Source organism: Gracilinanus agilis, chromosome X, assembly GCF_016433145.1.
Source record: "Gracilinanus agilis isolate LMUSP501 chromosome X, AgileGrace, whole genome shotgun sequence".
In the NCBI taxonomy this organism is placed as follows: Eukaryota; Metazoa; Chordata; class Mammalia; order Didelphimorphia; family Didelphidae; genus Gracilinanus; species Gracilinanus agilis.
Genome location: NC_058136.1, coordinates 78,985,836 through 79,001,960, shown reverse-complemented (window position 1 = coordinate 79,001,960; position 16,125 = coordinate 78,985,836). Strand labels below are relative to the sequence as shown.

Here is a 16,125-nt window from a genome sequence, read left to right as displayed (position 1 = left end):
CTTTGGTATATTCTTATCATACCAACTCAGTCTCTGGGAGGAATCAAAATATCCTCAGTTTCCTCCCAGCCTCAGACACTTCCCAGCTGTGTGACTCTGGGCAAGTCACTTGACCCCCATTGCCCACCCTTACCACTTTTCCACCTAGGAGCCAATACACAGAAGTTAAGGGTTAAAAAAAAAATCCCAATTTCTACACAATTTCCAAAGGTGGCATTACATGTTGAATGAGCCCTTCCTCTGCATTGGGATCTGAAAAGTAACTCCCAAATATTGTTCTTGCTAATTAGCTAAAAAAGCTAATGGCTTTTTGCTAAAGTAAAATTGGGTTAAAAGTTCCCACTAATGGGCAAAGAGACCACAGCCTTCCTCTCCAGTCTGTCTCATTAAAACTCTTCCTTTATGTAACATCAACATTTTCCTAGTAGTGGGAAGTCTTCCGTTGGAGAGATGTAGCAGGTGAGCAATTTGATGAACAGTATATTATCCTTTAAAATAAGGAAAGCATTTCTGTGGAATGTGTTTAAATTAAATTAAGTAAATAAATATGCCAATTATCAAAAAGGGGCAATGGCTCCTTTACTGAATTAAGAGTATTCATTTCAAAGACCCTGATATTAATAATGAAAAGAATTATGTGCCAAATGGGGTTACAAAGAGTTGGATACAATTGAACAAATATGTATTATTCAACTCAATGTAGCACAAGCTACACCAAGAGAATCAACAGCAAGAAGAAGGGGATAATAGGGACACAGAATCTAGCTTAATTCAGGATAGGCAGATTCTAAATTTTAAAAAACTACAATTCTCCCCCCAAAATAACAGCCAGGTTGCCCCCTTACAGCATACAATACAAGATCCAAAGGCAATCAAGCTACCCCAATCCATGAAATAATAGAACACTGTACAGTCCCAGGATAGCACTTCCTCTGGAACAGAGCAAAACTTTTAACATACAGGCAAGGTCATTCGGTAAGTTGAAAAAATAAGCAAAAGACAAAGAAAAAATTTACCATGGAAAGTTTACCTTAGTGACAGAGAAGGGGAAAAATGCAACTTAAAAAAAGTACAACAATGCCCAAAAGAAAACATAAGAAGTTTCATGTGAAAGGCTAAAAAACAACTCCTATAAGAATTTAAAAAACAAATAACCAGGGACAGTTGGATAGATCAGTGGATTGAGAGCCAGGCTTAGAAACCAGAGGTCCTAGGTTCAAATGTGACCTCAGACATTTCCCAGCTGTGTGACCTTGGGCAAGTCACTTGACCTCCCATTGCCTAGCCCTTACCATTCTTCTGCCTTGTATTGACTCCAAGACAGAAGAGTTTAATAAAAATTAAAAAACAAACAAACAAAAAAAAACCACATGCAGAAAAACATTTAAATACATCCTTTTAAGGCAATAATACAATTAAAATTACATTCAACAAAAGGATGCAGAAAGACTAAAAATTAACTGGAAACTCATTAATTTTATCTTAAGGAATGATTGGATCAGTTTAAAACTTAAAAATCAACAATTCAAGAGAATGTCAACAATGAAATAACCTATTGTAAAGATGGGATTAACTCTCCCCTGGTTTATTGTAATTTATAAATTAGTTGTGTTTACATTTCCATTGGGGAGACTAGTCTTTCAAGGATCTCACAGGGAATTATGTAATTAAAATTTGTTATCCTAAAAACTAAGATTCCCAGAACCCTACTTATTTCCTGTTGTTACATGCTGAAGTAGACAAGATATAAACTGGGTGGAGGTTCATCTCTCTGTCTCTCTTTTTCCTTCTTGTCGCATCTTTGAGGAAGCAAGCATTTTTAGCAGATAGAAAACTTAGTCACTTGGTTCTAGTTTGTCTAGATAACAAACTTTACATAGATAACAAAATTTAAATATAATACTTCAAGTACTGCACATTAATTTAAATTCTATAATGTCAAAATTTATGGCAATATTAAGAGGACATTTTATTTCTCTAAATCCTTTTATCAGTAATTTAGGGAAAGAAGATTTAAAAAAATCAAGCATGAAACTAAAAAGCTAAAAAAGATTTTTCTAATTCCCCCTTATCAACCAAATTGAAAATCCTAAAAAAATAGAAGAGATTAATAGAACTGAAAGTTAGAAAACTATTAATAAATAAGATGAACTGGTTTTTATTGGAAAAAATTATAAAATAATAGATAAATCATTGGTTAATTTTATTTTTTACAAAGAAAGAAAAACAATCCACCAATATAAAAATGAAATGGGTAAATTCACAGCCAATGATGAGGAAATTAAAGTAATTCTTCGGAGTTATTTTGCCCATTACATGCTAATAAATCTAAATGAAATTAATGAATTTTTTTAATTGTCCAGATTAACAGTAAAGGGAATAGAAACTTTTTTTAATCTTTGAAAATTATATTTAATTAATTTAGGGTATTTTTCCACGATTACAAGATTCATGTTCTTTCCCTCCCCTCCCCCCAGCCCCTTCCCATAGCCAAAGTGCAATTCCACTGGGTTTTACATGTGTCACTGATCAAGACCTATTTCCATATGGGAATATAAACTTAATAAAATCCCACTGCAAGAAAAGAAAATGAACATGCCATCAGTGAATCTCCTAAGGAAAAAATCTCCAAGGCAAGCTGGATCGGCTAGTGAATTCTATCAAACATTTAAAAACAATTAATTCCAATACTATAAGCTATTTGGAATGAAATAGGTGAAAAAGGAATTCTATGACACAAATAAGGTGCTAATATCTAAACAATGAAGAGTAAAAATGAAGAAAAATATAGATCAACCTCAAACTATTTAGGTACAAAAGTTTTAAATCAAATACTAACAAAGAGGTAAGCGTAATATATAAAAATCATATACTATCACCAGGAGGGAATACTGGAATGATTCAATATTAAGGAAACCCATCAGCATAACTGATCATATTAATTTAAGACCAACAGAAATCAAAAAATAGATGCAGAAAAAGACTTTAACAAAATACAACATCCATCCCTATTAAAAATACTAGAGAGGGGGCAGCTGGGTAGCTCAGCGGATTGAGAGCCAAGCCTAGAGACCAGAGGTCTTAGGTTCAAATCTGACCTCAGACACTTCCCAGCTATGTGACCCTGGGCAAATCACTTGACCCCCCACTGCCTACCCTTACCACTCTTTTGCCTTGGAGCCAATATATAGTATTGACTCCAAGATGGAAGGTAAGGGTTTAAAAAAAATACTAGTGACCCTGGAATAAATGGAGCTTTCATTAAAATGATAAATAGCACTTAAGTTAATCTATTACTATTCAGTATTGCACTAGAAATGCCAGCCATATTAATAAAAAGAATCATCAGCATTTTTATATATTGCCAACAAAGTCCACATATTGTAGACAATATAATATGTCTGAGGTCTAACTATGAAAAGAAACCCAGGAACACAAAGAGATAATTAAATAACTGGAGAAAAAATATTAACTGCTCAGTGTAGGCCAAGCTAATATAATAAGGACAATTCTAAATTAATTTAACTTTTCGGTACCATACCATAAACACTCCCCACCAACAGATAATCAGATGCTACACACAGGAAAGACAACCCCACCTCCATGAAGCAGTTGCCTTACAAGGGAGATAGGAGGTAGTGCTAAGCCAGTCAAACTACCACCTTACCCATTATCACACACTGATACAGACTAGGGCTCTCAAACATCCTTCAGGGGTAGCAGCTTTTGTGAAGACAGTCTGGGGATGGCTCCTACAGGCGCCACAGGTATAGCCACTAAAGAGCCAGACTAGAAAATTCTTGCCACCAAACCCTACTTTTTATACAGGAAGTCTTTCCCAAACCCCCTTAATTATTATAGATTTCCTTTAGAGGATAGTTCCATTTTATACTGTATATAACTTGTCGTTACATAGTTGTATAAAAACTAAGTTGTCTTTATCATTTTCTTTTAATTTATTTTAAATAAAATGTGTTTTACATTTTATTTTAAAAAGTCCTTTCTAACTATAGATAATTCTATGATTGATAACTTTTCCTACTCTAATTACTCTCCATAAAGTATATTTCAACAATCTTGGGTCCAAAGGTGAAGTAGGATTTTATCTCATCTTTTTTTTTCTCTATGAAATATCTATTCCCTTTCTTTTAGACACGAGGAAAAAATAGTATTCTTTATATTCCATAACAGAAGATGGAAATGAGAACCTTGATGCTGACTCTGTTTTCCATCTTCCACATTCCAGAGTTCACAATGCAAATAGTGTAATGCAAAATACTGCTTTAGCACAAAACCATTAATGTGAAGGGATCTGAATTATCCACAAATAATGCTTTGAAGAAATTTTGAAGAAATGAGAAACAATAGCAAAGATCATGTATTTTCCTATAAAGAAGACAAGCAGCAGGCAGATTTTTATTTTTATGCTTTGTTTTTATTTTTCCTTGTCCTATGCTATGGATATCAGGAAGATGTTTAAATAAACAACAACTATAAATACAATAAGCCTCTTTTTATAGCATTACAAGCAAAATAAGTTTATAAATCAATATATGTAGATATCAAAATCATGTATTTTAAAGGCAGAAAAAATAATTGAAATTTAAAGCTGGATCTAATTTATTTCACCAATATGTACAACTTTTTCATGGGACAAAGAAACACTGGAGGTGTCAGACAACGGAAAAACTTCATTAATATTTACATTCTGAGTATCTTAGTTTCATTGAAAAGAATTTTAACAAAGGAAAGGGGAAGCTTTACAGAGAGAAATATTTTATCTCAAATTCATACTTTATCTTGTATAATACTTAAACATTTACTCAGAATTTTCACAGAGTAATTGAAATCCACTTGCATCTGAATTTGCAATGCAATTTTCTTGCATATTAAAATTCAGCAAGCATTTTTTATGAAAACAGAAAATAAAGTACCCATTTTGCTCTGATTTTTTGGAATCCATCTATTTTATCTGTGTCCCACTTATAATTGTAGTAAAATGAGGACAATATACAAAATTCACCATTGTCACACAACTCCGGAGACAGATTCATTCATCTCTGCAGTTTGGTAGTTGATTCATTTACATTTTCTACTATACATTCTTCCATTTTATATGAAAAGATAGCATCAAATTGAGTATTTTATTGAAATCTAGATATAGCATGTCATGATTTCCAACTTATTTACTATTGTTATTCTACTTGTACTCAAAAGGCAGAATTCAGAGTAATAGATGGTAAATAAACAAAGTTTCTGCTCAGTTTTTTAAAAACCTACTTAGAACTGTCAAAGTTACAGATCATCTCAAAAGACCGTTAAGAGTTCAAATTGTTTCACAACTATGAGGGGGAATAGTCAAGCCTTCCTCAAACCTCAGGCTTTTAGTAAGAATAATAAAAATATCACAAAAATTTTGTTGACAAGATACATATTTTAAGCAAAATTTTAGGTTCTTTTTATTTTGATTCTTTGACTCTATGCCATAGAATTATTAGGGGGTATCTTATTATAGATCTGTTTTTCCTTTCTATATCATCCAATTATCATTACTGCAGTAGAGATCATTTAAGATATTAAACAGTAAGAATTCCTGGAATAAGACAGAGCATTTACTTTATAGAGATGTGAAAAGTGGTCAGAATAGGAAAAAAATTCCTTTGCTCTTAATCTAACGCAGCTAGGTTATGAATGCAATGGAGTCAGAAGGAATTGTTTTTCTGATTTCAAATCTAGTCAAAGAAACTTACTGCATAACTCTGAGCAAGTTTATTATCCCTATTTGAAGCTTTAGTATATAAAATCATACCCTGAAATCTAGGTAAAACTTTTCAAGAGAGAAACCATAGCTTGACCTATTTATAAAAGGGACAAATATCCTAAGGTGGAATCAAGAAAATACATTTTTAGAAGCTTCAATCTCTCACATGAATTATGCCTTGATTTACATAATTTTTGTAGACCTGACATACAAATTCAAAGCAGAAACTACATATTTTCTGTATCTCTTCCAATATCTGACATATTTTTAATATCAGAGGCCATCCAAACCACCAACTATTAGAATATTGTAGTTTTTTTCTGTCTATCCTTAATTTAATGTTCCTCATGATCATAGAAACGATGAATAAACAATAAAAGGCATAATCTCAATTATACTTAACATTAGGAATAAGATGTTAGATCTAAAGAATATAAAAGCAAAATTTTAAATAATTCCTTTACAGTAGAAAACAAGAAAACAGGTTAACTAGGCAAGTTGTAGGATACTATTAATCATGTCATTAAATTTTGTTGGATCAAAATGTATTTAAGATGGTACACAGTATCTAGTTATTTTGAAGAATAATTTCTTATTATGCCTAATTTTACTTATGATCTTAATTTAAGTTTTAAAGAAAATTTCCTCTTTCACATTCCAATTGATATAATTTTTCCATGCCATGATTTTGAGAAGGCAAATATATCTGGAAATCAGAAGGCTGAAGACTGTTTGCATTATTCAAAATTAATAAAGTTGGTCAGTCTTTCCGAGGAAGCCTCTTTATTTATAAAAAAAAGTTAAAGAAACTGGCCAATTCTATCATGTTGAAGAATTTCTGGCCACTGCCATCATCTGAGAACTGCAAACACTTAGAACTGAGTGTTCATCCCTCACACAGAGACTTAAAGAGGTAATTAAGATTATTGGCATATCATCTCCAAATATAACAGCAGTCAAAAATTATTCAAAACTATGTGTAAGAACATTATTTTTTGCCTTACTGATTACTTTACTAATATTAGTATGGTGTAGAAAGATAGAAGGAAGGTCAATGAATTCCTGACAATTTGTATTAAGAAGCCAAAGGAACTTCTAAAGAATCAATTAACCAACAGAAAGATGAATTAGGAAGACTTACTTAATGACAATTTTACATGTAATTTTTCTTTATTTAATGAGACAATACTTTCAGATCAAAGAGTAGAAAAATGAGATTTAAGGAGATATGTTAGCTATTAAAGCTATATCAAGTGCCTGAATAACAAAATAGTCAGGAAGTACCCTGAGAGAATCTAGACTATGTTAAGGAGTACTAGAAAAAATATTGCTTGATGTGATGCTTAAAGATGTAACTTTGGGAAAGGTTTTTGATTTATGATCTTTTTACTAAAAGAAGAGAAAAAGGAAAAGAGAATAAGAAAACCAATATGCCTTTGAAAACAGAATGAAACCCAGAAGAAAATGAGCAATTGAAGTCTTTTAGGAACGCATTTAAACTTTTCAAAAAGCTATTTTTAAAAATGAAATTTTAATACTTTAATTAGACTATATTTTAAATATTTGAATACTATGTGTGCCATAATGTGTGAGATTCCATAGAAACCACACCTCTTCTTAGTTGTGACACAGTTCCTAATTATCAATAATGATCTTTACATAAGATTCAAAGTTTGGACTCAATATCTCAAATAAAATAAAAACAACAGCTATATCAAAATTATGAGACTCTTCTCAATTTCAGAGCATTTCAAGAGAAAAAAACTAAAGTGAACAAATAGGCGTCCTTTTGAGGGATGAGTAACAGTTCACCAGAAATCAAAGTATTTAGTAGTGTAAAGTTTTAAAACATTTGTAGTTTTTTCCCCCAGAGAATGAAGACAGTTACAAAGGTTATTCTTCTAAGGACATCTACTTTCCCATATAGGAGAATCAAAAATGAAGGAGAAAAATTAGATGAGGAAAAAACATGCAATTGCTTTACATTTCAGTCCCTCATGATCAAATATTTTGACACTAAAGAACTGAAGTAGAGATAGCTAAAACTCACATTCTTTGTTGATCAGTTTACTTAGTATTCATGTCTTTTGTGGCCATAAGTATGTCTGACAAATTTTATAATAAAGAGCCAGCTTTTCTGCTCTAATAGTGATTCTAAGTTAAATAAGAGACATAACAAGACATCTGTTAACATGAAGACAGGCACCTAGACAATGACTTTCCAAAGATCTGATCAAAGATATAACCTCATTTATTATTTATAAATTTAAGACCAATCTAATATTTCTTATTGAAATCATATCAAAAGATGAATAATGCAATTATCTTAGAGACTGTTTAAATGAAGGTTATAACCTAATTTTTCCATTAAACAAGCAATTTCCTGGAAATGTAAGGACCAGTAAGGATATGATAGGGAACTAGATTCTATCTATCCAAATAATTCAGATAAGCTTCAAACTCCTAAAGAAGCAGTTAGGGTATTGACAGTTTAGAGTACAACTAACCAAAAGGACTCTCACTGAAGCAAAACAGAAAGGATAAAAATAAAGAAAAACTAATTCATTCAGAAAGCGCTATAAAACTGCTGTCTGACATTAAGAATTTGAGGATCACGGGAATTCTATGTCTTTATTCTACTTTAAAATAACCAGCAAATATATGCAGATAAAGACCTAAATACCATCATAAATGGCAATACTATGCCACTCAATTAAGGCAGATTTTCTGTCAGATTATTTATAGATTTGAAGGAAAGTATGAAAAATAAATAGTACAAGTAGATTTGGAAAAGAACTGAAAGAATTTTACTCTCACTTCACCACTATTCTATAAAATTGTTGTAGGGGACTAGACTTCATTCCCTTCTTCCCCAATCCACATGAAGCCCAGTATCTTACCAAATGAGCTCTTCTGGCATTAAAGATAAGAAAAATGATTCATCCATCACTACAAAACTGAGAAAGAAGGGAACAAATACAGTTCTCTTTAATTACTGTTGGTCCAATTTGATATCATTGTTTACTTTCCTAAAAACTTAATTTCTATATCCTAATTTTTAAAATTCTATACCAATTATTGTATTTGTATGGCTTGGGCATTAATTCACTAATCTGATTTATGATGTTTCAAAGGACAAATTGTATGCCACCCTAGTCTTATGATGAATAATGGAACAAGAATTGGCATATGTCAAAATGGTTAATGAATTTTACTGGTCAGTGATACAGAGTACTATTAATAAATATAGTGCAAAGCTGCTATAAGCCTAGTTTAAGTCTTCAAATTAGGCTATGCTTGTCAAAGAAGAAAAAGATTCCAATATTACTTTTACCCAGAAATCATAAAATTCTTAATGTGATAAGAAAACAGAACTACAAACTTTTTATTTCAATTAATTTGGGAAGCTTTGTCAGAGCCTTACCCATAAGATGAAACAACAGCTGCCTTTATTCTTGTTTTCAAATCTATATCATTTAGAGTCAACTAACTCTCTCTGTCACAGACATTCGGCTGTCCACAGGATCCTCTTTATTTGATCTTGGCACAGAGGACGGAACACTGTCTTTTCGATCTTCTTCTCTGTGTTTAAACTTCTCTGTTGGTACAGTGGCAGGCTGAATTTTAATGGTCTCTTTTATATAGCTGTCACTTTCAGACTGTTCTCCTCTTTGTATTTTCTCACCTTTGTTGCTTAAGTCTTTGGACTCAGAAGAGCTTCTGTTGGCCTCTGAACCCTTAGGATAAAATGATGGTAGGGGTGAAGCTGAGGTGGCCTGGGGTGATCCTAAGGAATGGGAATGGGGTTCTTTTTTCAGAGAGATGCTACTAATGCTCTGCTGTTTGGGTATACTTTTACAAACAGGACTTTTTCCAGCCTTTAGACCTTTACCACTCTTTTCTCCAATGGTTGACAACAGCAAAGGACTCATCATTTCCTTTACTTCAATGCTAACTGTTTCACGGGTCTTCCGTTTTTTGATGGGCAACACAGTTTCTTGCACTGAGCAGATGGAAGACTCTTTGATTATTTTCTTCTTGGGTTCAGCAGAAGTCATTGCTACCCCACTTCCTGGTTTACGGCCTCTCTTCTTGGGAATGCCTTGGGGATTTGTCTCAATTTTTCGCTTCCTGCCAGGACGTTTAATTACCATGACTTGGCCAGATGTGGTAGCCCCACAAGCTTCTATCTTCCCTCCAGATGAAGGTTGAAAAGGCATCTTGACCACAAGCTTCCCAGAGCTTCTTCCAATTACTCTTTTGATATGAACACTCTCTGAATCATCTGCCTTAGGTTTCCCTGCACTGCTTCCTTTGGGCCTTCCTCTCCTTCTCTCTGTTCCTAAAGTCTTGGCAGTTTGGGGCTTCTTGGCTGACTTTTGTTCTCTCCTAGAAGGGCTTCCTCTGCCAGTTACTGTAAAATCAAAATCATTTGGGTCCAAAGATGTGTCGCCTATCTTTTCAAAATAAGCAATCAATTCCACCTTGGATCGAAAGGCTTTTCCCTGGGGACTATACAGAAAGAAATAAAAACAGAAAGAAGAGGAGTTAGAAATAATGAATAGAAAATTGACAGATAAAAAAAGGGAGAGAAAAGTTAGTTCTGGAGGGATTGCAAAAAGAGCAGTTTAGCATTCAAGTGTCTAAAAGGTCTATACATTTTTAGCCCAGAGGTTCCACTGTTAGGAAACCAAGGTCAATAACCAAAAAAAGGTCCATACACCTTTTATACTAGAATTTTTGTGTAGTCACAAAGAACTGGAAATAACATAAATGTTCATCACTTGGGGAATATGTAATAATAGCATATGACTGCATCAAAATAATCCAAGTGAATTTAGAAAAACATAACAATATATACAATGATTACAATGTGAATGGAAAAAACAATATAAGTGAAAACTAAACACTTCATAATGATAAAGAGCAAGCTAAACCTAAAGAAGAAATATGAAAGTGATATTCTTTCCTTTCATTACAGAAAATAAGGACTACAACAACATATCAAATTTGAATGATGTTAGTTTTTCAAAACTGCTCTTTATTCTTTCTCTTTTCATTCTTTGGCATCAGGCATGGCTTTTTAGGTAAGATTAAGTTAAAATGGAAAATAAAATGTCATAAAAACAAAATACATCAATATATTTTAAGAGGAATTATACAAAGAAATATTAAGATAAAAGGTGAGGAAAAATTGCAATTAAGTTTCTGTTAAAATCAATAAGAACAGGGGAAAGAGAAAGAACATGAAACATAACTATGGGAAAATATTCAAAATAAAAATTTTTAAATAAATAAAAAATTAAAATAAAAAGACTTTTTAAAAATCAATGAGAATAGGTAGTGTGGAATCCTGAGTAAGATTAAAACTTATAAATAAATGTCAAAATTATTTAATAATGTAACAGTTGAGAAAAAAGACAAGGAAGTATATAATGTGGCAGTAGAAAGACTTCAGGAAACTTCAATTCAATCTAACCTTAGCTAAGATATTTAAACAGGGGGCAGCTGGGTAGCTCAGTGGATTGAGAGCCAGGCCTAGAGCAGGAGGTCCTAGTTCAAATTTGGCCTCAGACACTTCCCAGCTGTGTGACCCTGGGCAAGTCACTTGACCCCCATTGCCTACCCTTACCACTACTGGCTCCAAGACAGAAGGTAAGGGTTACACTTTTTTTCTATGTGAAATTTTCTTGCATTAGTCAAATGTAGGTAATTGATAGTTTATATTACTCTATATAATTTCACAATGATGCTGTGAAAATTAAAATTATAGGAGAAAGCACTGAAGATGTATTAGTTTCATGTGCCACCCAAAAAAGTTACTAATGTCCTTCCTGCTACCACTGTCACAATGAATCAGTTATCACCTCCATCAACCACAAGTGGCTGCCTAGTTTTCTGCTACCTACTAGATACATTATTATGAAATACTATCAGTATTTAAAATGGATGTAGCAAATGATACCATTGTATCAAAGTAACTGAATACTTAAAGGAAAAGCTATTTTTTTCTTTAAAGGAAAAACATATATAATACTTCACATGCCTCTTTCATAACTAGATACATTCCAGAAAAAAGATATATAAGAAAGAATTTCAGAAAAGTTAGATAACTGAATGGCAAAAGAAAAGGATAATAGTGGTAGAGTCAAGAAAACCTGTATTCAGAGATAGTAAAGAGGAATAACTGACTGAGATGAGCCATAGCTACATAATGAGCTAGAAATAAAGGGGAGCTGTATGCATTGATCCCAGAATCAAGGAAACTCGGTTTTGATCTCCAGCCTAGGGTATAAAGCTAGCAACCAAAGCAAATGCAAAGCCTACAGCTCTTACCAACCAGTTGGTAGCTGCTGAATCCACAGCAGTCCACAGGAACTTTCAATCAAGGTCAAGTCAATAAGTTTCTCAGATTCAAATCTGGAATTTTCAGGAAGACAGTGAAAAGAAGGTCCCAAACAACGTCACTTTGGGAGCAATGAAAGTTAGCAGATCCTTAGCCTGAAGTATCTTTGAGATCCTTTAATAATACAAGACTCAATATCACAATAAAGTAGCAAAAGGTAAAAAAAAGCTCAGCCCTCTCAAGAGCCCTGCCCTAATATTAAATCTGAAGACAGAAAAAGAATAAATTTTTTTTTAAATTTCACACAAAAAACTCAATTATCATAGTTATAGGAAAGCTCAAGCCAAATCCCAAAGAAGAATTTGAATGACTTCAAATCTTACATAATAAGCAACACCACTTGGGCACAAATCCAACCAGAATTCCAGAAATTAATGAAGCAAGAATTAAAGTAAAATTGTATCTGAAAACTGGATAAGAGTGTTAGAAAAATAGATAAGACAGAATGAAAGAAAATACAAAATATCTCAAAAGAAACAAAACTAGGGGCAGCTGGGTAGCTCAGTGGAGTGAGAGTCAGGCCTAGAGATGGGAGGTCCTAGATTCAAACCCGGCCTCAGCCACTTCCCAGCTGTGTGACCCTGGGCAAGTCACTTGACCCCCATTGCCCACCCTTACCAATCTTCCACCTATGAGACAATACACCGAAGTACAAGGGTTTAAAAAAAAAAAAAAAGAAAGAAAAAAACTATTGGAAGCACCAAGATGGCAGAGAAGGTATAGGGGGCCCATCTTTTTTCTACCAATTACTCTCCAAAAAGCAATGACCTCAAAACAAATCTAAGAAACATGCCCATAAAAATAAATGGTGAAGTAATTTTTCAGCCTAAAGAATTTAGATGGCCATCACAACATATCAAGTGCATCAGAGTAGGTCCCCCCAAGGCAACATGGAAGCAGCTAAAGCTTCCAGAACTCTCAGACACATTTGGTAAAGTGAACTGGCCAACTGCTTGAAGGAGATTATAGGGATTCCTTTCGTGGCTCTGAGTCACAGTCTTGGGGCAATCTCAGGGCAAGGAGGAATACAAGCATCTACTAGCATTTGAAGCCACAGGGAAGCAGAGGATCCTGGTCACAGGTACCAAGGGGTAAAATAGTGCTAGGGATCAAAAGACCAGAGCACAGGCCAGGAGAGAATTAAACACACCTCTCCTTACCTCATACCACCTTGGGGAAGAACTGAAAGCAGATAGATTCCCAGAGCCAGCTCTGAAGACAGCTGCACAAAGAACCTGAGTATTAGAACAGTGCTTCCTTCACCACAGTTAGGGTCCAAATTTAAGTTTTTGCAGGAATATAAGCAAACAACAGAAGAAGAAACTCTACATAAAAAAATGCTTTTGGTGACAGAATGCAAACTCAGAAGAAAACAAAGTCACTACTGCATCAAAAGTCTCTAAGAAGGGGGCAGCTGGGTAGCTCAGTGTATTGAGAGCCAGGCCTAGAGACAGGAGGTCCTAGGTTCAAATCTGACCTCAGACACTTCCCAGCTGTGTGACCCTGGGCAAGTCACTTGACTTCCATTGCCTAGCCCTTCCCACTCTTCTGCCTTGGAGCCAATACACAGTAATGACTCCAAAATGGAAGGTGAGGGTTTAAAAAAAAAGACTTAGCAGCTCCTACATTAATAGGTTAGAGGGCAAAGGAGCTAAGATTTCAACCAAGAATCATTTACTCAGCATAACCCTTCAAAGGGGAAAAAATGTGTATTCAATGAAATAGAGGAATTTCAAACTGTCCTGATAAAAAGACCACAGCTAAATGAAAAATCTGCTCTCAAAAGAATCATAAAAGGTAAAGAGGATTGGGAGCAGCTGGGCAGCTCAGTGGATTGAGAGCCAGGCCTAGACAGGAGGTCCTAGTTCAAATATGGCCTCAGACACTTCCCAGCAGTGTGACCCTGGGCAAGTCACTTAACCCCCATTGCCTACCCTTACCCCCCTTCTGCCTTGGAGCCAATACACAGTATTGACTCCAAGATGAAAGGTGAGGGTCTAAAAAAAAAAAACAAAGAGGAAAGACAAATCAAAGGTCATTAATAAGGTTAAACAACTCCATGGGGAGATGATTCTTAGGACACCAAAGAACATCATCATTATTAAGGCAATTAAGAGTATTTTACAGAAAGGGAAAGAGTGTAAATCAAATATGATGAGATGATATAAAAATTTTAAATTAAATTAAGGCATAATTTAAAAAAAAGAATGCATTGGGAGAGAGGGAGAAGGGAAAAACTGCTGACCCTTAAATTTTTTTTTTAAAACCCTTACCTTCTGTCTTGGAGTCAATACTGTGTGTTGGCTCCAAGGCAGAAGATTAGTAAGGGTAGGCAATAGGGGTCAAGTGACTTGCCCAGGGTCACACAGCTGGGAAGTGTCTGAGGCTAGATTTGAACCTTGTACCTCCTGTCTCTAGGCTCTGAGCTACCCAGCTGCCCCCTCACCCTTCATTTTTTAAAAAGAACCAGTTAGATATTGTGAAATATTTTAACTTGCCCATTCATTGGATTTAAGTAAGGCGGAATTGCACAGAATGATGCAGAACTCACTATTTCTTCTGGAGTCATCAAAATCTAATATCAAGGCAACAATGAGGACAATTGATTAATTAGCCCAGAATGTAGTGATGACTTTTAACTTTTTAAATGTCTAACCAACCAACTTCCACAGTACCTGCTTCAGCTTCCTTCATGGCTACTTGTTCCCATACATCCATTCAGGGTGAGTAAGTTTTTGGGTTAAATGTGGGAAGCCAAAATCTGAGATTCCTCTTTTTTTTTTTTTTTTTTAACCCTTGTACTTTGGTGTATTGTCTCATAGGTGGAAGATTGGCAAGGGTGGGCAATGGGGGTCAAGTGACTTGCCCAGGGTCACACAGCTGGGAAGTGGTCGAGGCCGGGTTTGAACCTAGGACTTCCTGTCTCTAGGCCTGACTCTCACTCCACTGAGCTACCCAGCTGCCCTGAGATTCCTCTTTTGATCCCTTTTGTGATCCTTGTGATTTCTTGTTGAAAATAATGCAGCTGCTTGGTATAGCCAAGACCAAAACCTTAGCGGGGGCAATTCTACCCTGAGAAAAATATTCCCCGACTTAGCTTTCTGATAAGAACCCAGTCAAAATTCAGCCTTGACCTTGGTCTGTTCTGAAGCCAATGAGTGTTTTGATACGACATAATTTATAACCTCTGCACATCTACAAAATTTTGGGGGGGTTCTTTTGTGTGAAATGAATCTTGAAATATATATACATATAATATAAACTTCATGCTCCTGGAGCCAGAGCTGGAAGCATGAGCTAAAAGATGTTATTTCCTTATCAACTAAACTGTCTTTATCAGATTATTAGAGATGATAAATAGATCTTGAGAGTTAAAATATTTCTCTAACTCATCAAAGGGTTTGAGGCCTGTCAGCCAACCTCCACCTGGTTTAGCCTATTTGCCATGTGGGCAGTTTTACCCACGTGTAGCCATTGTGCCTGAATAAAGGACTCAGCGTAAAATTAGACATATATGTGTGGAAAGAGGATAAGGGAACATATTTTCTTTCACCAAACATTTGTAACAGGGAATCTTTTTGTATTTCATTCTTAATCAAAGGAATAGGTAAAGAATAAGGACAAGAGAGAAGGTAGACTTTTTTTGATGATTGAAAAAAATATGATTAAAAAGAATAATTATAATTGTGTTATGGGGTGCAAATTGGTGAACCCCTGGGTTTGGGAAGGAAACCACTCTCAAGAATGAGAGGACTCCAAACTTAGCTTAAAAGTAAAAAAGAAAGATTTATTAGTAAGATAGGATTAATGGCCAGCAAGACAGCATGAGTGGAGGACCCATGGGAGGCTCCCCCCAATCCCTCAATCCTGGGGATTATATACTTTTACAATTGTGGGGATGTGATGCTGTGTCATGATGAGGATGTGATTCTAGAGTGGTAAACATTCAGGTATTCGG

At 34.7% G+C, this 16,125-nt stretch overlaps 1 protein-coding gene across 5 annotated transcripts in view; it reads right to left on the bottom strand.

The window, feature by feature from the left end:
- Positions 1-9,078: 9,078 nt before the first annotated feature.
- Positions 9,079-16,125, bottom strand: part of LOC123253590 (methyl-CpG-binding protein 2-like) — a 48,283-nt gene continuing 41,236 nt past the window's right edge. For 4 of the 5 annotated variants that reach the window (XM_044682759.1, XM_044682760.1, XM_044682761.1 and 1 more), the window contains one exon: positions 9,092-10,273. In XM_044682759.1, coding sequence (XP_044538694.1) covers positions 9,244-10,273 — 1,030 coding nt within the window. In that variant the 3' untranslated portion in view covers positions 9,092-9,243. Of the gene's footprint in view, positions 10,274-16,125 lie in introns of all 5 variants that reach the window. The other variant, XM_044682758.1, reaches the window with a different exon arrangement.